The sequence below is a fragment of the Muscardinus avellanarius genome (assembly GCF_963383645.1).
Source record: "Muscardinus avellanarius genome assembly, chromosome: 11".
Classification (NCBI taxonomy): Eukaryota; Metazoa; Chordata; class Mammalia; order Rodentia; family Gliridae; genus Muscardinus; species Muscardinus avellanarius.
The window spans coordinates 8,483,369-8,507,440 of record NC_137797.1 but is presented as its reverse complement, the minus strand read 5'-3'; the positions used below and the strand labels follow the sequence as shown (position 1 = coordinate 8,507,440).

The 24,072-nt window shown below is 41.5% G+C and overlaps 1 protein-coding gene across 1 annotated transcript in view; it reads right to left on the bottom strand.

Moving 5' to 3' along the window:
• The window catches only part of SLC25A17 (solute carrier family 25 member 17), a gene marked incomplete at both ends in the record, with an annotated part of 54,113 nt that overhangs the window by 16,184 nt on the left and 13,857 nt on the right, over positions 1-24,072 (bottom strand). Inside the window, 3 exons of the mRNA XM_080706401.1 lie at positions 10,957-11,108; positions 15,150-15,216; positions 19,623-19,683. Coding sequence (XP_080562527.1) covers positions 10,957-11,108; positions 15,150-15,216; positions 19,623-19,683 — 280 coding nt within the window. The remainder of the gene's footprint in view (positions 1-10,956; positions 11,109-15,149; positions 15,217-19,622; positions 19,684-24,072) is intronic.

Here is a 24,072-nt window from a genome sequence, read left to right as displayed (position 1 = left end):
CCCTGTTTCAAAATAAAGAATAAAAAATAGGGCTAGGGGTATAGCTTGGAGGTAAAATGCCCCTGGGTTCCATTCCAAGTAACACACACACACACACACACACACACACACACACACACACACACACACACCGTATATATATTTCTAACAGCTCTCACTTAGATCTCATGTCTTCAAGTGAGTGTGGATCTAGTACAACGGGTGATAGGTGGGAGAAAGTGGTGGCATTTCAAATTGCTTCAATAGGGACTGGAAGCTTGTGGAAGGCTTTCTCATCACTTAGAAAATTAGTGCAGGCAGGCAAGCAGCAGTTATGAAGTGTCACAACACCTGAGACAGCTTCCTGAGTGTCACGATCCTTACAAGCATAAAGATGGATCCAGGCCCCCCCAAGACTCCCTCAGAGTCGAACAATACAATGAGCCAGTGCTTCTCTTATGAAAACACATGGTCCCCATTTAATACTATCTTGAGACAAAAAATGTTCCTCATAGTCCTTAAATGATTAAAAAAAAAAAACCAAAAACCCAAACTGCCTGCTCTATACTCTGTAAATATGTATTAACCAAGGAACATACTCAGCAAACAAGCACCTATAAAGCTGTGTGGCTCCAGTCAGGCAGGCTCTTAAGAATCAAGAGGCACAATCCTAAGGAAAAGAATCTTTTTTTTTTTTAAACTAAAAGTCACTTAGATAAAACTGGAGAAAGAATGTTTTGATTTAGCTAGGCATGGTGGCTCATGCTTGTAATCCCAGGACTTGGGAGGCTGAGATAGGAGAATCAAAAGTTCAAGCCAGCTTCAACAATTTAGTTAGACCCTGTTTCAAAATGAAATAATAAAATAGGGCTTGAGGTATAGCTCAGAGGTAGAATGCCCCTGGATTCCATCCCTAGCACCACACAAAGAACATTTTGACTTAAGAAATATCAAAATATACTCTGCAAAATATACAGTTTAGGCAAGCATATGCCTGGTAAACAGACAAGAGAGTAAAATTCATTGTGAATATTTTCATTGTTGTACATGGCTGCTAGAGTAAGATATTTTTCTGCTTATCTCTTAGGAGCATTATGAGAACATATTTTTCAAAGTAAAGACATTAACAAAAAAATTTTATTTGTGGTACTAATACTTGGGAGGCTGAGACAAAAGGATCACAGTTCAAAGCCAGCCTTGGAAATATAGCAAGGCTCTCAGAAACCTAGTGAGACCCTGTTTCCAAATAAATAAATAAATGGCATGGGGACATAGCTTGGAGGTAGAATACCTCTAGATTCAATCCCTAGTAATAAATAAAAAACAAACAAATAAATTTCTGCTTTTATGGCCCCATCAGTAACACAGCTGCAAGACTGAAAGGATTCTAAGGACAACCTCAAGTACAAAGTATACTATTATTTAAATGAGAGAATATAAAGTCCTTACAAAAACATTTTGTATTTCAAAGCTTTCTATCTGTGAAGTTCAAGTACTTTTAATCCTCTAAGTCAAAACAGATGGAGAGGTACATTTTAACCACTGTAATTTTATGAATTTTGGGAAAAGACACTCAAAATACTGAGAATCCAAAATTTTAGTAAAATTTGCAACTTATATAATCAAGCAAAGGACAATGCTCTACCCAGGAGAAACATGCCCCAGACTATCCACGCCTACTAACCCAGCTCTTCACAATGCACGACTAGCTGGAGGAGGAAGCCAGCTGTCTGCCAGCTCCAATGGTGGATGCAGCTTCAGCTCTGAGATAGAAATGCTAACAGACACTATTTTTTTTTTTTTTTTTTTTTGTGGTACTGGGGGTGGAACCCAGAGGCTTTCTACCTCCGGGCTATACTCCCAGACCTTTTTTATATTTTATTTGGAAACAGGGTCTCGCTAAGTTGCTGAGAGCCTCACTAAGTAGCTGAGGCTGGCTTTGAACCTGTGCGATCCTCCTGTCTCAGCCTCCCAAGCGCAGGAATTACAAGCGTGCGCCACCAAGCCCGGCTCGCTAGCAGATACTTTACTTACCTAAGGGTAGAAGATTATTTGAATGCCTATGATTCTGATTCCTTCCTTCCTCTTTCTCTCTCCTGTGTGTGTGTGTGTGTGTGTGTGTGTGTGTGTGTGTGTTACTGGGGATCAAGCTGAGAGGCAGTTTACCTTCAAGCTACACCCTCAGCCCGATTTTCTTTCTTATTGGAAACAGGGTCTCATTAGGTTGAGAGTTTCACTACTTGTTGTGGCTGTCCTTGAACCTGTGATCCTCCTGTCTCAGTCTCCCAAGTATAGGAATTACAGGCATGAGCCATGACTCCCAGCTTCTATTTTCTTTTGGTCTTGAGGATTGACCACAGGAGCATTCTGCCTCTGAGATATACCCCCAGCCCTGTTTCATTCTTTTGAAACGGGGTCTCACTAAGTTACAGAGGGCCTTACTAGGTTGCTGAAGCTGGCTGCAAACCTGTGATATTCCTGTCTCGACCTTCCAATTACAAGCGTGCGTCACCATGCCCAGTTTTTTTTTTTTTTTTTTTTTTTGTACTGGAGATGGAACCCAGGGACATTCTACCTTCGAGCTACACCCCAAGCCCTATTTTTTTATACTTTATTTTGAAACAGGGGCTCACTAAGTAGCTGAGGCTGGCCAAGAACCCGTATCCTCCTGTCTCAGCCTCCCAAATGCTAGCATGCACCACCACATCCGGCTCGCTCCATCGCCCGCCCGCCCCTCCCTCCCTCCCTTCCTTCCTGGCTGCGAGCACCCCCTGCCCTATTTTTTATTCTTTATTTTGAAACAGGGTCTCACTGAGTTGCAGAGCCTCACTAAGTAGCCGAGGCTGGCCGCGAACCACGATCCTCTGGTCTCAGCCTCCCGAATGCTGGGATGACAAGCGTGCCCACCACGCCCGGCTCGGCTCTTTTCTTTTTAAATAACAAATCATTTACAAGAACGCCGGGCGTGGTGGCGCACGCTTGTAATCCCCGCGCTTGGGAGGCAGAGACAGGAGGATCGCGCAGGTTCGAAGCCAGGCGCATGCGCTGGCTTAAGAGACCCTGTTTCCAAATAAAAACACAAAATAGGTGTCTGGGAGTGGAGCCCGGAGGTAGAAGGGCTTCCAGGAACCCCAGTACCACAAAAAAAAGAAAAAGAAAAAAAAAAAAAAAAAGAAAACAGAAGCACAATCAAAAGATAAACAGTAACTGAATACACAAAAACTATTCACCAATTAAGGTGAAGTCTAGGACTGCCACTCCAAAAATCGGTACCCCGGCATGAGTATTATCTTCTATTAAAGGCTCTCGGAGAACAGCAGATGCTGGAAAAAGCTTGACTTCAATGTGCCCCTATCTTCTCATAGAGCAGACACATTAAGGAGGAAAACAACTGCCTTCCCTCCTCTCCTGTGGTTTCATTAGCCAAACTATTTCAAGAAAGAAAACAGGAATTTTACCACATTGGCATACTTGGTCATAAACTACTGGTTGTCTCTGCAACCCACTCAACTTCCAAACAGAATTATCTACATACAAACCGCTGTCTGGTCTCTGGGTCCACTCATTCCTCCTAATAATCATTACTCTCCATCAAAATTATTTCTCTCTCCCATCTGGAAAAGGGGATGTAAACATTTGAGCCTCTGTGGGTTATCAGGTGCTGATACCCTGTGATGTTACCCTGTGCAAGTTAAATAAATCTGTATGCTTTTTTTTTTTTTGGTGTTACTGGGGTTCCTGGAAACCCTTCTCCGGGCTACACTCCCAGACCTATTTTATATTTTTATTTGGAAACAGGGTCTCTTAAGCCAGCGAGGCTGGCTTCGAACCCGTGCGATCCTCCTGTCTCCGCCTCCCAAGTGCGGGGATTACAAGTGTGCACCACCACGCCTGGCTGTTTTTAATTTTATTTTATTATTTATTTATCTATTTATTTAGTTTTTTGTGGTACTGGGGATGGAAAACAGGGGCATTCTACCTCTGAGCTACACCCCCCAGCCCTATTTTTTATTTTTTATTGGTGGTAATGGGGATGGAACCCAGGGGCCTTCTACCTCTGGGCTACACTCCCAGACCTATTTTATATTTTATTTGGAAACAGGTTCTCATTAAGTTGCTGAGAGCCTCACTCAGTAGCTGAGGCTGGCTTCGAACATGCGCGATCCTCCTGTCTCAGCCTCCCAAGCACAGGGATTACAAGCGTGCGCCACCACGTCCGGCTTTTTATTCTTTATTTTGAAACAGGGTCTCACTGAGTTGCAAAGGTCTTCATTTAGTAGTAGCTGAGGCTTTCTGTGAACCACAATCCTCCTGTTTCAGCCTCCCAAATGCTGGGATTACAAGTGTGCACCACCATGCCTGGCTTTAATTTTTAAATTTTGAAACAGGGTCTCACTAAGTTGCTGAGGCTGGCCTCAGACCTGCAATCATTCTGTCTCAGCCTCCCAAAAACTGGATTACTGTCATGTGCTACTGCATTCGACACAAATAGTATCGTTTCTATGTGTTTCACACTCTTTTCTTCTAGTTATTTGGAAATGTACAATAAAGATTTATAGTTATCCTACTCTATTATAGAATATCAGCACTAATTCTTTTTATATATTTAGATTTCTATATATGCCTTTCATCTATCTCCCCCCCCCCATATTTTGAGCTTTATTCTGTGCTCTAATTCTATGCAATCAACTTTTTCAGCTTTTCTAGAATGAAAATATGTAGTATTTGACTTTCTGAATCTGGTTTATTTCACTTAACATAATGACCTTCAGTTCATCGACGCTGCCAAAAAATAACAGGATTTCAATCTTTGTTTTGTGACTGAATGACATTCCATCGTATGCACATACCACAGTTTCTTTATCCAACTGTTGATGCATTTTGGCAGATTTCACATCTTGGCAGTTTTGGATAGTGCCGCAGTAAATATAGGTGTGCCGTTCTCTCTGCTACAGTGATTTCACTTCCTTTGGATACATGCCCAGTAGTAGGGTTAGTGGGTCCTATGATACTTCTGTTTTCACTTTTTTTTTTTTTGGCACTAGGGATTGAACCTGGGGGCATTCTACCACCAAGCTACACCCCCAGCCCTGTTCTATTTCTGTTTTGAAACTGGCTCTTGTTAGGTTGATGAGAGTCACTACTTGCTGAGGCTGTCCTCGAACCTATGCTCTTCCTGTCTCAGCCTCCCAAGTACTGGAGTTACACTGTGCTCTACCATACCAAGTTCTATTTTGACTTTTTTGAGGAAATTTCATAGTTTTCCATAATGACTAATTTACATCCCACCAACTGTATGAGTTCCAATTTCTCTGCATTCTTGCCAGCATTTATTATTTTTTGTTTTTTTAAAATTTACTTCTTAACTGAAACATAAGAATTATACGTATTAATGGGATAATATGATGGCAATGTCTTTTTAATAATAGCCTTTCTAACTGGGGTGAGATGTTGTGTGTGTGTGTGTGTGTGTGTGTTACTGGGGATTGAAACCAGGGGCATTCTATTTCTGAGCTATACTCTCCAGCCCTTTTTTTATTTTTTATTTTGAAGTAAGGTCTCTCTCTAAGTTGCTAAGGGTCTCAAATAAATTGTGGAAGCTGACCTCAAACCTGTGATTCTCTTTTCTTGGCATCTCAGGTACTGAGACTCCAGGTGTATTCCATCATGCCTGGTTCTCCCAGCTTTCTATGAGATTTTTTTTTTTCTTTTTCTTTTTTTTTGCTTGAGGTATTGGGGGTGGGACCCAGGGACATTCTATCTCCAAGCCACACCTCACCCCTAATTTTTATTTTGAAACAGGGTCTCACTGAGTTGCAAAGGGCCTCACTAAGTAGTGGCTGAGACCATCCACAAACCTGGATCCTCCTGTCTCAGCCTTCCAAATGCCGGAATTATGTGTATACTGCAACACCTGGCTCTTAGATTTTTTCTTTTTTTTTTTTTTTTCAGGTCTAGGGATGGAACCCGAGGGCATTCAAACTCTGAGTACAACCCCTGCTCTATTTTTTATTCTTTATTTTGAGACAGGTTCTCACTAAGTTGCGGAGGGCCTCACTAAGTAGCTGAGGTTGTCCGCAAACCGTGCTCCTCTGGATGCTGGGATTACAAGAGTGCGCCACCATGCGCGGCTCTTAGGAGATTTTTTTTTTTTTTTTTTTTGTGGTGGTACTGGGGTTTCTGGAAACCCTTCTACCTCCAGGCTATACTCCCAGACCTATTTTTATAGTTTTATTTGGAAACATTGTCTCTTAAGCCAGCGAGGCTGGCTTCGAACCTGCGCAATCCTCCCGTCTCTGCCTCCCAAGAGCAGGGATTACAAGCGTGCGCCACCATGCCCGGCCTCTTATAAGATTTTTAAAAGTAAAGTAAGCTAGCATGGTGGCACACACTTGTAATCCCAGTACTTGGGAGGCTGAGACAGGAGAATTACAGATTAGAGGACAGCCTCAGCAAGCAGTGTGACTCATCAACCTAGTGAGGGTTGTGGGTGTAGCTCAGAGGTAGAATGCCCCAGGGCTCAATCTCCATTACCACCAAAAATAAAGGAAGAAAGAAAGAAAGAAAGAAAGAGGGAAAGAAAGAGGGACAAGTAAATCATCACTTGGTCATTGGACTAGATTAGTGGTTCTTAAGTAACTTGAAGGCTGAGTGTCTACTGAGGATTTAACCAAGGTCTTCTACCACTGAGCTTCATTCCATCTCTTTTTATTTGAAACAGGGTCTTGGTGAGTTATTGTGCACTGGCCTTGAACTTGTCATCTTCCCGTCTTGGCTTCCCAAATACTAGTAATACCGGTGTTCACCAATGTGATGGGCTTGAGCAGGATTTTGACCCACAAGGAACATATCAGCAATGTCTGAAGACATCTTGGTTGTCACACTGGGGGTGCTACTGGCATCTTGTGGGTAGAGGCCAAGGATGCTACTAAACATCCTACACAATCACACACACACACACACACACACACACACACACAATCACCCAGCCCAACATGTCGGTATTATCATAGTTGAGGGACCCCAGATTAAAGAATTTTTTATAATACTTTGTATTCTGAAATTATCTGTATAGACATCCTCGCTCTTTCTGATGGTAAAGAATCTCTTGGAAATTACTTTTGTGAGTTTTAAACTTCTCCCTATAACATGTTTTTATACCTTATAAGTACATGTTCTTACAGTAATTAGAACAGTCTTGTCTCCTCCTTCAGGGACCTCTGTTGTCATATCACCACTGAAGAAATGAGTCATTATCTCCGAGGAGAACTAGAAACAGTATCATTGTTATTCAAATTTTGCTTGAAACTTAAAATTTTGTTATTATTTATTATATTCTCATAGAAAAAAAAGCTTATAAATACCCTGGGGGAGAATTTAGAAACAGAATCTTACAGATAAAAATGAAGAAGATACTTGCCATTTTTTTTTTTATTGGAATTTTTACCAAAAACCTTTTTTGCATACCCAGTAGTATTATCATCATTGTGACAAGTCACAATTCAAAATGCATATTCAAAATGCATATTCTCCACTCAGGCCTTAAATCTAGCCACCCAGGTCCTTCATTGTGTGTCAAATTGCATTTCTTCCTAGAGAGTCTGTGGTTAGTTTTGTGGCTTTGATCTGACATTTTCTTGTATCAGAGGTCATAATGCACATTTCTTTCTTTTTTTTTTTTTTTTTTTTGGTGATACTGGGGTTCTTGGAAACCCTTCTACCTCCGGTCTACACTCCCAGACCTATTTTTATACTTTTTTTATTTGGAAACAGGGTCTCTTAAGCCAACACGGCTGGCTTCGAACCTGCGTGATCCTCCTATCTCCGCCTCAGGGATTACAAGCAAGTGCCACCACACCTGGCCATAATGCATATTTCTAGTAATGTATTCTTTATTTTCTTTTTGTCTTCCTAATAAAGAAGGCTCACTAAAAACAAAACTATTTGTTTTTGATATTTTAGAAGTAAATAGCTGTATTCCAGTTATTCCTTATATAGAGGAAAAGGAAAAGCTTCCCTGTCAACCCTCCAAAGGCTCACTGAAATAAACTGACAATAGATTAATGGGAGAAAAAGCATACAGATTGGCCGGGCGTGGTGGCGCACCCTTGTAATCCCCGTGCTTGGAAGGCGGAGACAGGAGGATCGCGCTATTTCCAAATAAAAATATAAAATAGGCCTGGGAGTGTAGCCCGGAGGTAGAAGGGATCCATCCCCAGTACCACCAAAAAAAGCTGGAGTGTTAAGTCAGGAGTAGAATGCCTCTGGGTTCAATTCCTAGTACCAAAAAACAAACAACCCTAACCTAGTTAGGCCCTTCGCAACTTAGTAAGACTGTATAAAAAATGTATATATATAGAGAGAGCCGGGCGTGGTGGCCCACACTTGTAATCCCAGCATTCCGGAGGCTGAGACCGGAGGATTGAGGATTGTGGTTTCGAACAGCCTCAGCTACTTAGTGAGACCCTCTGCAACTTAGTGAGACCCAATTTCAAAATAAAGAATAAAAAATAGGGCAGGGGGGTGTAGCTCGGAGGTCAAATGCCCCTGGGTTCCATCCCCAGACCCCCCCCCCAAAAATGTCTGAGGGTATAGTTCTGAGATAGAATGCCCCTGAGTTAAATTCCCAGTACACCCCCCCAACAAAAATCCAAAAACCAGACATAATATTTGTGGAGCTAGAAATGCTGATTATCCTGAATTGATCACAATACCGTATATACATAGTATATCAAACTGTACACCATAATCAGTACAGAAACCACTATATTAAGGCTGATACTAAGTATCAAGCAGCTAATAAAAAATGAAAATTTGTCCTCATGAAGCTAATAATAATGATGCCAAATACAGCCAGGCATGGTGGCTCATGCTTACAATCCCAGTACTTGGGAGGCTAATACAGGAGGATTACAGGTTCTAGAAAAGCCTCAGCAGCTGGGCATGGGGGCGCACGCTTGTAATCCAAGCATTTGGGAGGCTGAGACTAGAGGATCACAGTTTCGGACAGCCTTGGCTACTTAGTGAGGCCCTTTGCAATTTAGTGGGACTCTGTTTCAAATTTTTCAAAAAAGACTAAAAAAAAGGGCTGGGGGTATAGCTTGGAGGTGGAATGACCCTGGGTTACATCCCTGGTACCCCCCCCAACACACACACAAAGCCTCAGCAAAAGGTCAGACTTCCATCAACTTAGCAAGACCATTTCCAAATAAAAATAATATAGAGCCGGGCGTGGTGGTGCACGCTTGTAATTCCCGTGCTTGGGAGGCTGAGACAGGAGGATTGCACAGGTTTGAAGCCACCCTTGCTGGCTTAAGAGACCTTGTTTCCAAATAAAATATAAAAATAGGTCTGGGAGTATAGCCTGGAGGCAGAAGGGTTCCATCCCCAGTACCACCAAAAAACCAAACAAACAAACAACAACAACAACAAAAATATATATATATGACTGAGGGTGAAGCTCAAAGGTTGAATGCCCATGGGGTCAATCTCCAGTGTGTGTGTGTGTGTGTGTGTGTGTGTGTGTGTGTGTGTGTGTGTGTGTGTGACAGACAGACAGAAAGACACACACCCCAAATATGCAATATGTTCAAAGATAAGTGTTATGGACAAAATTTAAGCAGAACAGGGGTATAGAGAGTATTAGGGAAAGAAAGGGTGCCATTTTAGACAGTGTGGTCATTAAGAGAAAAACTTTAAAGAAGGTGAGAGTTAACCATATAGTTACCAGCAGAGGGAACAGTAGGTACATGGGCAGAGCATGCTAGGAGCATGTAGGGAGAAGAAAAGAGAACGCGTGGCTGCAGCAGTGTGAGTGAAAAGGAGAGGGGCAGGTCACACTGTGCTCTGCAGATCAAGGTAAGGAGCAGCTTCTACTCTGCATGAGATGGGAAGCAACTGGAGGGCTCTCAGCAGAGGAATGGCAAGATCTCACTTGTAATCCCAGCATTTGGGAGGCTGAGACAGTAGAATTGCAGTTTGTGGCTAGCCTCAGTTACTTAGTGAGGCCCTTGGCAACTCAGTGAGACCCTGTTTTGAAATAAAGCATAAAAAATAGGTCTGGGGGCATAGCTTGGAGTAGAATGCCCCTGGGTTCCATCCCCAGTACTGAAAAAAAAAAATCCACAATGAGCTATCACCCTATAACTATTAGGATGGCTACTATCATAGAACAGAAAAGAACACGTGTTGGTGAGGATACTGAGCAACCAGAATCTCTGCATCACTCTTGATGAGGTTATAAATGATGCAGCTGCTATAAAAACCAGTAAGGAGGTTATCAAAAAACCACACATAACTATACGTGATCTAGCAATCCCATTTCTGAGTACACATCCAAAAAATTGGAAGCAGTCTCTCGAAGAGAGAGATTTTTTACATCTATGTTCATGCGAGCACCAAAATTTACAATAGTTGAGAGATGGATCCAACCCAAGTGTCCATTAGCAGGTAAACAGATGAACACAATAACACACACACACACACACACACACACACACACACACACACACACACAATGGAATGTTATCTAGTCATTAAAAGAGGAAAATATACTTCATGTGCCACAACACTGAAGAACCTTGAGAACATTGTACTAAGTGAAATAAGCCAGCCACAAAAAAGACAAATACTACATGATTCCACTTACATGAGGTATCAGGCAAATTCTTAAAGACAGAAAGTAGAATGGTGGTTACCAGGGGCTGGGGGAGAGGAAAAGGGGTACTGAGTCAGGTTTGCAAGATGAGAAAGTTCTGGAGTTCTGTTTCACAACAATATGAATTTACTTAACACTATTAACATCCTTAAAATGTTTAAGATGGTAAATTTTATGTATTTTTTACTATATAAAAAACATACACCATAAAATTGACTATACTCTTTGTAGTATTACTTTGTATTAAAGTACTACGAGGATATATAAACCACAAAATATTAAACCATAAAAACATGTTGTACCCCAAAAAACCTTGTTACCTGCAACAAATCCAACTACCAGATCTTTTCCCGTGGTAGAACGTTGACCTTTGACCCAGACTGCTTTGAGGCTATTGAAAGTGTAGAAATAGACAAAATTGGAGCAGCAGAGACTGGAAATAACTGGAAACCAGCCTCGATAGGGTGCCAGGCTAGGGAAAAAACAAAATAAACAGAGTAAAGGTCATGGGCAAAAGCCATTCGAAGCTGCCTGAGAAGAGCAGAGGAAAGGCTGGCTGATCCTCACTCACAAGGTCTCAAGATCCATTCCTACAGTACAATGGACTCGAAATCATACATACACTTTACATTCTGAACAACAACCACATCAAGAAATCCTTTCTAGCATTAGTGAAATCAAAGAAACAACAAAAAGTCAATGGTTAATTTACTGACTTCCTTCCTCAATTGCTTTTAGTACATAAAACTAGAGACTGAGGCTGGCTTCGAACCTGTGCGATCCTCCTGACTCAGCCTCCCAAGTGCTGGGATTACAAGCGTGCGCCACCACACCCGGCTTGGCAAGAACATTTAAAATGAGATAATTATAGAAAATAAGTATGCCACAAAAATGATGAGGGTATGTCATAAGACAGGGAAACTGAACTGAAGGGGCCAAATGGAACACAAAAGTAATCAAATACAATAATCAGCTGCAAACCACTGGGAAAATAGGAATTTCTGAATCCATACTGAAAATAAGTATATAAAGGAAAGGGAAGGGAAGGGAAGGCTTAGAGCAGAGCATTAAGATCAATAAATGTGGAGGCAATGCTAAAATTGAAAAATCATCACTTGTAACTTCATGGTAAAGGGGAAAAGGCTGATAAAGGCTGAAAAAACGCCGAGCGTGGTAGCACATGCTTGTAATCCCAGTACTTGGGAGAATGAGACAGGAGGATCACACAGGTTCAAAGCTAAGCCTCAGCTACTTAGTGAGGCTCTCAGCAACTTAGTGGGACCCTGTTTAAAAATAAAATGTAAAATAGGTTGGGGGTGTAGCCTGGAGATGAGGCCCCTGGGTTCCATCCCCAGGAACACACACACACACACACACACACACACACACACACACACACACACACGGAGATAGGTTCTCACTATTGTCCAGGCTGGCCATGAACTCCTGAGCTCAAGAACTCCTCCTCAGCCACCAGCAGCTGGACTATGGGCCACACCACTTTGTCTAGCCACCTACACATTAATTATGTGCATGAGCTCAATCTAATCGTGAAGAAAAACAAGGCAAACTTGAAATGAGAAACATTCTGTGTGTGTATGTGTGTGTGTGTGTCTGTGTGTGTGCACATGCGTGCACATGTGAGTGCAGGTGTGTTAATGAGGATGGAGCTCAGGGGCATCCCACCTCCAAGCTACATCCTCAGCCCTATCTTATTTTGAAACAGGGTCTCCCTAGGTTAATGAGAGTCTCATTACTTGCTGAGGTTGTCCTCAAACCTGTCATTCTGTCTTAGCCTCCCAAGTATTGGGATTACAAATGCGTACCACCATGACCACCTGAAACACTGTATTTTTAAAATAAAAGTTTCAGCTGAGCATGGTGGCACATGTTTATAATCCCAGCATTTGGGAGGCTGAGACAGGAGGATCACAATTCGCAGACAGCCTCAGCTACTTAGTGAAGTCCTCTGCAACTCAGTGAGACCCTGTTTCAAAATAAAGAATAAAAAATAGGGCTAGGGGTGTAGCTCAGAGATAGAATGCTTCTCGGTTTCATCCCCAGTAACACACACACACACACACACACACACACACACACACACACACACAAATAATAATAATAATAAAATAAAGTTTCTATGGGGAACTGCTGAGATACACCCCTTGTCCTTTTTATTTTGAAATAGGGTCTTATTAAATTGTTGAGGGTCTCTGGCCTAGAACTCATGATTCACCTGTTACAGCCTCCCAAATACTAGGATTATAGGTGTATGCCATCATGCCTGGCTAGGGGGAGTGTGTGTGTATGTGTGTGTGCGTGCATGTGTGTGTGTCTGAGTACGCACACGTGTATATGTGTATGTTACTGGGGATTGAACCCAGGGGCATTGTGCCTCAGAGCTACACCCCAGTCCTATTTTATTTTTTATTTGGAAACAGGATCTTGCTAAGTTGTGGGAGGCTGGTCCCAAACCTGCAATCCTCCTGTCTTAACTTCCCCAGTAGTGGGATTGCAGGCATGCACCATCATACCTGGCTTGACTGTCTTTTTTTTAAGTATCATTGTCACATTTGATGCATGCTAGTTTATTCTCAAGTAATTCTGAAAAATAAATATGTTCAGTATGTGTACACAATAAAAACAGAATCAAAGCTGAGCATGGTGGCACACACATGTAATTCCAGTACTTGGGAGGCTGAGACAGGAAGATCTGGGTTCTCAGCCAGCCTCAGTTACTTAGGCCCTCTGCAACTTAGTGAGATCCTGTTTCAAAATAAAAAATAAAAAATAGGGCTGGGCATGGTGGCGCATGCTTGTAATCCCCGCGCTTAGGAGGTGGAGACAGGAGGATCACAGAGGTTCGAAGCCAGCCTCGCTGGCTTAAGAGACCGTGTTTCCAAATAAAAATATAAAAAAATAGGTGTCTGGGAGTGTAGCCCAGAGGTAGAAGGGTTTCCAGAAACCCCAGTACCATAAAAAAAGAAAAAAATAGGGCTAAGGGTGTAGCTCAGAGGCATAATGCCCCTGGGTTCCAACCCCAGCACTACACACAAAAATAAATAAATAAATAAATAAATAAATAAATAAATAAATAAAAAACAGAATCAAGAGGGAAAGAATATGAGCACATGTGGTAAAACAAGGGGAAAATGGTCAACAATGGATGAACCTGGTTAAGTATCACTGGTTTTTTGTAACTTTTAAAAATAAAAAGACATAGCCGGGTGTGGTGGCGCACGCTTGTAATCCCTGTGCTTGGGAGGCTGAGACAGGAGGATCGCACAGGTTCAAAGCCAGCCTCAGCTACTTAGTGAGGCTCTCAGCAACTTAGTGAGACCCTGTTTCCAAATAAAGTATAAAATAGGTCTGGGAGTGTAGCCTGGAGGTAGAAATCCTCTGGGTTCCATCCCTAGTACCACAAATAAATAAATAAATAAGTAATAAAAAATAAAAATAAAATTAAAAAAATAGCTGGGTGTGGTGGCACACACTTATAATCCCAGTGCTTGGGAGGCTGAAACAGTAGGATCACACAGGTTCAAAGCCAGCCTCAGCTACTTAGTGAGACCCTGTTTCCAAATAAAATATAAAATGGATCTGGGAGTACAGCCCAGATATAGAAAAGCCTCTGGGTTCCAACTCCAGTACCATATTCAAACAAACAAACAGGCAAACAAATAAAAAGACATAGACAATCTGAATCTGTATGCATCTGATAGGAAGGAATTAAACAATTACTACTTTTTTTTTTTTTTTTTTTTTTGTGCTGGTCTGAGGATAGAACCCAGGGGCTTTCAACCTCCGAGCTACACCCCCTGCCTTATTTTTTATTCTTTATTTTGAAACAGGGTCTCACTAGGTTGTGGACAGCCTCACTAAGTAGCTAAGGCTGTCTGCGAATTGTGATCCTCCGGTCTCAGCCTCCTGAATGCTGGGATTACAAGCATGCACCACCATGCCTGCTACCTGTGTTTTTTTTTTTTTTTTTTTTTTTGTATACTAAACAAAGCACTGATTTCCTGGAAGACTCCATGATCAAAAATCAAATGGCTAACCACAGATTTTAAGGAAGTAAAAAAGTCACACACTTATAAGTCAGGCAATTACAAATTCACACCACTTTTTTTCCCCCCCAGAACTGGGGATGGAACCTAGGGGCATTCTACATCCAAGCTACACCCAGCTCTATTTTTTATTCTGCATTTTAAGACAAGGTCTCACTGAATTGCAAAAGGCCTCATTAAGTAGTTGAGGCTGCTGAGTTGCAAAAGGCCTCACGAAGTAGCTGAGGATAGCCATGAACCCAGCGTCCCTTGTCTCAGCCTCCCAAATGCTGGAATTACAATCATGTGCCACCATGCCCTGCTCACACCATGCCCTGCTCACACCATGCCCTGCTCACACCACCTTTTAAAAGGCTAGGAGAGGAGAGTGTAGGTGTACTGGAGGCCCGTGCGTCTCCTAACAGGTTGCTTTGTCTAACAAAGGTGTGAAAGGAGGCAGTACTCACAGGCCTTCTTCTTTAATGATCTCCAGGAGCACCATGTGTGTCGTTTTGGACTTTCTTTTCTCATCAACTACAAGACCAAAGAGTACATATGTAAACCTTGAGGATTACCATCTCCTGAATCAGCAAGTTAACTGCAACGCTGTTTTCCTCGCCCCGTGATCTCTCACTCCACTAGAAGCTGCTCCATTCGATCCTTCTGTGTGAATATGTGCTAATTTCCCAACTGTCAATTCCTTGATTTCATCTGTTTTTATAAAGCATTTTAGTTCATTCCTAATTTCCAACATAAACCAGAAATGTATTTTTGCATCTTATGGAGCTCTTGTTTTTTAAAGTATTGCACATATTCTCATTTTCATCCAATTCCCTTTTAAAAATAGAAAAGAAATAAATTACCATCTTCTTTTTGTAAGAGTTACAGACACGAAAGCCAAGCTGGGATTAAAACTCCAGTTTCAGAAGTTCTCGCCTTGTGCTGCTGTTTCCCAATCTTAAAAAAAAGGTCTCAAAGGGATGAAAGCTGTTTTTCCTAGAACTCACTAAAAACTAAGTCTACCTTAATTAACTTAATTTCCTACCTACACTTGAAAAATAAACCGAGAAGACAAAAATATAAAATCGATTTTCTAAGAATTAAAATTGGTTCCAGTATGGCTTGTGAAATGATAAAATTAGCAAACCCCTAGTTAAGGCAATCTGGCAATAACTACCAAAAATGACAAATATACTTATCTTTTGATCCAATAATCCCATGTCTGGAAATTTATCTCATAAAACTGACAGAAACAAAGTAGCATATGAACAATTCTGTTCTTAGATCATATTTGTAATAACAGAAAAGTGGAAATGCAAGAATCCACAACAGGGGAAGGGCAAATAGGTTGTGGTGCATGTGCAGCATGGAACATTGCACTGCTGTTAGACAGGATGAAGACACTCCTACTGTGCTGCTTTGAAAGGCACCTAAAACATACTGTTGACACAGCTATGGTGGCGCACACAAACTCTGGTCGGAAAAGCGAAGGTTTGAAGATAGCCCCAGCAACTTAGTGAGGCCCTATGTAACTTAATGAGACTTGTTTCCAAATAAAAAATAAAATAAGGCAGGAGGTGTAGCCCAGAGGTAGAAGTCCCTTGGGTTTCATCCCCAGTACCCGCCCCCCAACACAGTGTTAAGTTTAAAGTACAAAGTACAGAACAGTATGTAAAGTATGTTCTTTGTGTTAGCAAGGGAGGAAAGAATATATATTATTTGCTGATTTTCCATAAGGAAAGTCTGTGGGGCTATTCAGAAAGATAGGAAAGGCTGACTGATCATCGCTCATAGTCTTAAGGGTCACCCCTACAATACAATGGACTCCAAATCATACACACTTTTTTTTTGTTTTTGCGGGTCTGGGGATGGAACCCAGGGGCATTCGACCTCTGAGCTACACCCCCTGCCTTATTTTTTATTCTTTATTTTGAAACGGGGTCTCACTAAGTTGCAGAGGGCCTCACTAAGTAGCTGAGGCTGTCCACGAACCGTGATCCTCCAGGTCTCAGCCTTCTGAATGCTGGGATTACAAGCGTGTGCCACCACGCCCAGCTCACACTTTTTTTTTTTTTTGCACACTCTTTACACTCTTAAAATTTTGTTCCTTTCTTTTTTTTTTTTTTTTTTTTTTGGTGGTACTGGAGGTTGAAACCAGGAGCATTCTACTTTTGAGCTACACCTCTAGCCCTATTTTTTATTTTTATTTTTGAAACAGGGGCTCCCGAGGTTGATGAGAGTCTCACTACTTGCTGAGGCTGTCCCCGAACCTGCAATCCTCCTGTCTCAGTCTCCCAGGTACTGAGACTACAGGTGGGCACCACCACACCCAGCTTTCCTTTCTTTTTTAAGACATGGGGGTCTCACTATGTTGCTCAGACTGGCCACTGCACTTCTCCCTTAAGCCATTCCCCTGCTTCGGCCTCTCAACCAGGACTGTGCATCAGCAAAGCCTTATTATATATTTTTTCCTTGGTGGTACTGGGGGTGGAACACAGGGGCTTTTTCCTACCTCTGCGCTATACTCCTAGACCTATTTTGTATTTTATTTGGAAACATGGTCTCACTAAATTGCTAAGAGACTCACTAAGTAGCTGAGGCTGGCTTTGAACCTGTGCGATCCTCCTGTCTCAGCCTCCCAAACCCTGGGATTACAAGCATGTGCCTCCACACCCAGTTCAAAGCCTTATATTCTGAAGGATGTCCAAATGAAGAAATCTTTCTAGTATTGATGATTCCAAAGAAAAACAAAAAGCCGGGCGTGGTGGTACACACTTATAATCCAAGAATTTGAGAGGCTTAGACAGGAAGATTGCAGTTCGCGGCCAGCATCAGCTACTTAGTGAGGCCTTTTGCAACTCAGCGAGACCCTGTTTCAAAATAAAGAATAAAAAATAGGGCTGGGGGCTGGGGGTGTAGCTTGGAGGTAGAATGCCCTTGGCATTCCATCCCCCAGTACTGCGCAAAAAAAAAAAAAAAAAAAAGTCAATGTGGACTACAGTGCAAAGGAAAGGGGAAGGGCAGAAAAGACTGAGCTTTCCTGTACTGTATACTTCTTTATATACTTCTTTTTTACAGTACTGGAGATGGAACCCAGGGACATTCTACCTCTAAGCTACCCCCGGCCCTATTTTTTATTCTTTATTTTGAAACAGGGTCTCACTGAATTCCAAAGGGCCTCACTAAGTAGTAGCTGAGGCTATCCTTGAACCGCGATTCTCCTGTCTCAGCTCCCAAAGGCTGGGATTACAAGCATGTGCCACCACACCCAGCTCATACTTTGCATTTTGAATTATATAAAATATTAAAATAAAACAAAATTATTACCTATCCAAAAACTAAATTAGCCAGAAACAGTGGGCATAATGGTTTAAAACTTTGCATTTGTACTCAAAATCAATATTACAGATCTCTTTATGCAAGTTCTGGCATTAGTTTAAAATTTCAAGTTGAAAAACTTAAGAAAATAAGTGAGCAAGAACTGCAGCAAGTTGAGCCAGGTGTGCTGGTGCACACTTGTAATCTCAGTACTTGGGAGGCTGAGACAGGAGGATTACAGGCTCATGGCCAGCCTCAGTAACTTAGTGAGGCCATCTGCAACTTAGTGAGACCCTCTTTAACAATCAAATAGGGCTAGAGGTAGAGCTCGGAGGTAAAATGCCCTGTATTCTATCCTCAGTACAAAAAAAAAAAAAAAAAAAAAAAAAAGAATTGCAGCAAGTTGCAGAATCCTACTGAACTGCCAGGCATTGTCAGGCGCACTTGTAATCCTAGTACTTGGGAGGCTGAGACAGGAGAATCTGAATTTGTGGCTAGCCTCAGCTACTTAGTGAAGCCCTCTACAATTTAGTGAGACCCTGTTTCAAAATAAAGAATAAAAAATCAGGCTGGGTGTAGCTCGGAGGTAGAATGTCCCTGAGTTCAACCCCCAGCACCACAGAAAGAGAATCCTATAGAGCTAAAGAGGCAAAGAGGACAATGTGCCTGGGCCAGCACTGGCAGTGGGTGCTGCTCCACTGTGCTCCCTACTGTCTTCCTCTTAAAGAAAACCGACCTCCCTTTGTGTCTTTTACAAAGTCATATGAAACCAGGTGTGCACATCTGTAATTCCAGAACTTGGGAGGCTGAGATAGGAGACTTGCAGGTTCAAGGCCAGCCTCAGCAACTCAGTGAGGCCCTCAGCAACTTAGTGAGACGCTTTTTCAAAGTAAAAGAATAAAATAGAGATGACAGTGTAGCTCAGATGGAGAATGCTCCTGGGTTCAATCACCAGCACCAGAAAAATTAAATAATCAATCAGTCATAAGGCAGGACTAGGAGTACAGCTCAGTGTTAAAGCTTTTGCCTAGAGCCAGGCATGGTAGCACGCTTGTAATCCCAGCATCCGGGAAGCTGAGACCACAGGATCATGGTTCGTGGACAGCCTCAGCTACTTAGTGAGGCCCTCCACAACTTAATGAGACCTTGTTTCAAAATAAAGAATAAAACAAACAAGCAAAAAATAGGGCAGAGGGTGTAGCTCAGAAGTTGAATGTCCCTGGGTTCCATGCCAGATCCGCAAAAAAATAAAATAAAATAAATAAATAAAAATAAAATAAAAAAATAAAGGTCTTGCCAAGAATGTGTGAGGTCCTGGGTTTAATCCCCAGCGCTAAAGAAAGAAAAAGGTCATATGGCTGAATGGTACATCTCCCCTGCATCCCACCCAGTAATATAGCTTATAATAAAGAATTATAATGATTCAAAATTATTAATGCAAGCTCATTTCGATTCTCTCATATTAGAAAATGGCTAAGGCAATGACTCATCTATGAATGACTTAGTGAAAACACGGGACAGTGGTTTCCTCTGGAAACAGAATATCCTAACCTTAGTGCAGGATTTACCAGAGAAATGTTTGCTCCCAACACCAAAGGAACAGTAATAGGATTAATACTCACCTTGAAGTCGAAGTCTAGCTGTATCCAAAGGAAAAAACACTGTCATTGCTGTCACACTTCCCTGAAGTTAGAAAAAGGCTTTAGTCACTGCAGTATCACAACACAATGAGCTTTATCGTTTTTTCAGAGCTGGGTACTGCACCCAGGGCTTACATATGCTAGACAGGCATTATGCCACTGAGGTACAGCCCCAGCCCTCTTTATTTGCTACTTTGAAACAGAGTCTTGCCAAGTTGCTCAGGGTGCCCTAGAATTTGTGATCCTCCTGCCTCAGGTGTGCACCACCACAACCTGAAACTAAACTTTTAAGTAATAAAAAGAGGTGGGCTAGGTGTGGTGGCGCACGCTTGTAATCCCCGCGCTTGGGAGGCGGAGACAGTAGGATCTCGCAGGTTCAAAGCCAGCCTTGCTGGCTTAAGAGACCCTATATCCAAATAAAAATATAAAAATAGGTCTGGGAGTGTAGCCCGGAGGTAGAAGGGTTTCCAGGAACTCCAGTACCACACACACACACACAAAAAAAAAAAACCAAAAACGTGGGTGTGGTGCACATCTGTAATCCCAGTATTTGGGAGGCTGAGACAGAAGGATTACAGGTTCAAGGCCAGCCTTAGCAATTATAATGAACAAAAGTTCATTGTTATAATGGGTCAAACTGGATTTTCAGTGAATATATACATGCACTATTTTCATCTATTGGGATTACTATGATTCAAATTTCTATTGTTATACAGTTTAGCAAGACTCTCAGCAACTTAATAAGACTCTGTTTCAAAAGTGAAAAATAAAGTTTAGGCATGGTGGTACACTCCTGTCATCCTAGTACTTGGAAGGCTAAGACAGGAGGATCACAGGTTCAAGGATAGCCTCAGCAATTTAGCAAGACCCTCAATAACCTAGCAAGACACTGTTAAAAAAAAAAAAATAGGACTGGGGATGTAGCTTGGAGGTAGACTATCCCTGGGTTCAATTCCCAGCACCAGTAAACAATCAAACAAAATAAAAAGAGCTGAGGGCATAGCTTGAAGGTAGACTGGCCGTGGGTTCAATCCCCTTGAGTTCAACCCAGCAACAACAACAACAACAAATTCTATTATTATATCAATGAACAGAAGAATTTAATTTCCTGGAATAAATATTTTTTATTTCTCTTATATTTAAAAAGAAAATGTACAGCCTGGTGTGGTGGCACTCGCTTGTAATCCCAGTACTTAGGAAGCAGAGACAGGAAGATCACAGGTTTAAGGTCTCATCTACTTAGTGAGGCTCTCTGCAACTTAGTAAGGCCCTGTTTCCAAATAAAGAATAAAAAATAGGGCTGGGAGTATGGCTCAGAGGTAGAATGCCCTGAGTTCCATCCTTATTACTATGAAAGAAAAAAAAAAAAAAGTAGTTCCTGAAAATAATAAACTTAGGGGTATGTACTCTAGGACTTATCAGCCAGTATTTTTTTTTTTTCTTTTTGCAGCCCTAGGAATTGAATCCAGGGGCATTCTATCTCTGAGCTGTACTCCCAGCTCTATTTTATTTTTTATTTGAAAACAGGGTCTTGCTAGGTTGCTGAAAGTCTTACTAAATTGCTGAGGCTGGCCTTGAACCTACAACCCTTCCGTCTCAGCCTCCCAACTTCTGGGATTACAGGCATGCACCATCACATTCACCTGGTAAATAGATTTTAACCTTTTACAGGTCTGTTGCTGCTACTATGCTTGTTCTCTGATACCTCCACAAAACGAAAACATTCAGTAATTAGACAAATATATACTGCTATTTTCTATGCTTAATCAACTTATTCACTACAAGATGAAAAAGCATGTAAAAATAATACTCTTTTAGTGGTGGTACACACTTGTAATCCCAGTATTTGCAGATTCGCAGCCAGCCTCAGCTACACAGGGAGGCCCTCTGCAACTTAGTGAGACCCTGTTTCAAAATAAAGAATTAAAAAATAGGGCTGGGGGTATAGCTGGGAGGCAGAATGCCCTTGGGTTTGATCCCCAGTAATACACACACACACACACACACACACACACACACACACACACACACACACACACACACACAAATAGAGTTTTGAGCTAAGCACAGTGGCACATGTCTATAATCCCAGTTATTTGAGAGGCAGGAAGATTGGATGTTCGAGACTAGATTGAACAACTTAGACCCTGTTTCAAAATAAAATAAAAAGGCTGGAGATGTAACTTAGTGGTAGAATGCTTGTCTAGCATACTCAAGGCCCTGGGTTTAATCCCTAGTACTGAAAAAAAAAATTTGTTTGCTTATGTTTTAAATAAAATAGGACAATCTCTTTGTTAAAAATTACACAAGTTCAACTAAGGCAACACAATGAAATGGATTATAAGAAAAAGAAAATAAAAAGCAAACAACCAGCCTTTCCATTCCTAAGACAATAAGAAATGTAAAAACCAGAAACATCTACTAGAGGTGTAATTATATACATGAAACTTCCAGTTCTGTTTATGATTCTCAATCCAGATGCAAGGCCACTAGGGTATAGACTTGGGCATAAAATTAAGTTTTAGCTGTGATCTAGTGATTACATACAATACTTTCATCCTAACAAGCAGAAACTAGGTCAACTTTAAAGATAAGTGTGAAATTTTCCTAGGCAAATAGGTCACCTTGCTTGACAAGAGAGAACAGTGTATTATTAGTATTCTTGAAAATTCAGATTAAATGTTACCTCCTCTTCCCCAGTTCAGTTCTTTAAGTTCCCACAGTACCTATTTACACCTCTTTATAGCACTTAATATTAGTTAAATCTAACCCTTCTGCTGTATTACTAAAACATTCATTATTTGTGCACATCATATATTCTCAAACATTTATTCAATCCATTCTTCTCTCCTCCCTCCCTCCCTCCCTCCCCCTCCCCCTCTCCCTCTCCCTCTCTCTTCCTCTCCTGGTGCTGGGGATTGAACCCAGGGTCATTCTATCTCTGAACTATATCCCCAGCCCTATTTTATTCTGAAACAAGATCTCACTAGGTTGATGCGAGTCTCACTACTTGCTGAGGCTGTCCTCAAACGTGTGATCCTCCTGTTTCAGTCTCCCAAGTGCTGGGATTACAAGTGCGCGCCACCATGCCCAGTTATTTCTCTTATTCACGCTTTTTCGATAGCTCCAACATAAATGCTCTTTCTAGTAATGACTGAATGATATCCAGCATCTCACAGACCATGACCTACAAATACTAGATCCCCAAAGTTTGTAAATCCTACTGAATTCATGAACCAGCATCGTCGCTCACTTTACAGGCAATTTTCAGGAAGAGCAAATTGGAGAGCCAGGGAAGCCTTATTATATTTCTTAAAGCTGTGGGGTTTATTTCTCACCACACAGTTCTGCATGGATATGCAGTACACTGCCTGGACAGGGATCTCCAGGCAGCAAAATCTGCTTGGAAATTACTTTTTTAAACAACTGGGACACCTCCACATCTCTTCTCTGTCATCTTTAAACAGCTCCTCAACTTAGAAGCCCTACCCTATCTACCTTGAAATCTTAAAAGTGAAACAGCAAGATAAAGATAGTCAGCTCAAAGCACTCATTAGTTTATTACCTACTCAAGAACTAGCATTCAAAAGTTCAAATCAGTAAAATGAAATAACAGTGTGAAAAATTTACTTGTACTAGAAAGACTGGATCAAGAGGTTCAACTGAAAGCCATCTTATTGCCTTCTTTCCACATCAATCACTAGTAATAGAAAAGACATTATATATATATATATATTCCCCAGTTCAGTTCTTTAAGTTCCCACAGTACCTATTTACACCTCTTTATAGCACTTAATATTAGTTAAACCTAACCCTTCTGCTGTATTACTAAAACATTCATTATTTGTGCACATCATATATTCTCAAACATTTATTCAATCCATTCTTCTCTCCTCCCTCCCTCCCTCCCTCCCCCTCCCCCTCTCCCTCTCTCTCTCTCTTCCTCTCCTGGTGCTGGGGATTCAAATTATGTATAGAAAAGCAAAAAGAAGCTGGGCGTGGTGGCGCACGCTTGTAATCCCCGCACTTGGGAGGCAGAGACAGGAGGATCGCGCAGGTTTGAAGCCAGCCGCGCTGGTTTAAGAGACCCTGTTTCCAAATAAAAATATAAAATAGGTCTGGGAGTGTAGCCCGGAGACAGAAGGGCTTCCAGGAACCCCAACACCAAAAAAAAAAAAAAAAAAAAAAAAAGAAAAGAAAAGCAAAAAGGGTCTCACTGGTGGATGGTCTAATGCCCAATACCTGTGGACAGTTAAGCAACACTGCAATTTATCAACTGACTTTAAATAGGGAAATTATTTTGTATCATTTGAGTAGACCCAATGAATCACAAATCCTTAAACTTAACAGAGGGAGACAGAAGAGTAGGTAGGAGTGATGTGATGATGTGATTTGAGAACTCAACCCACCACTTGCTGGCTTTGAAGAAGGA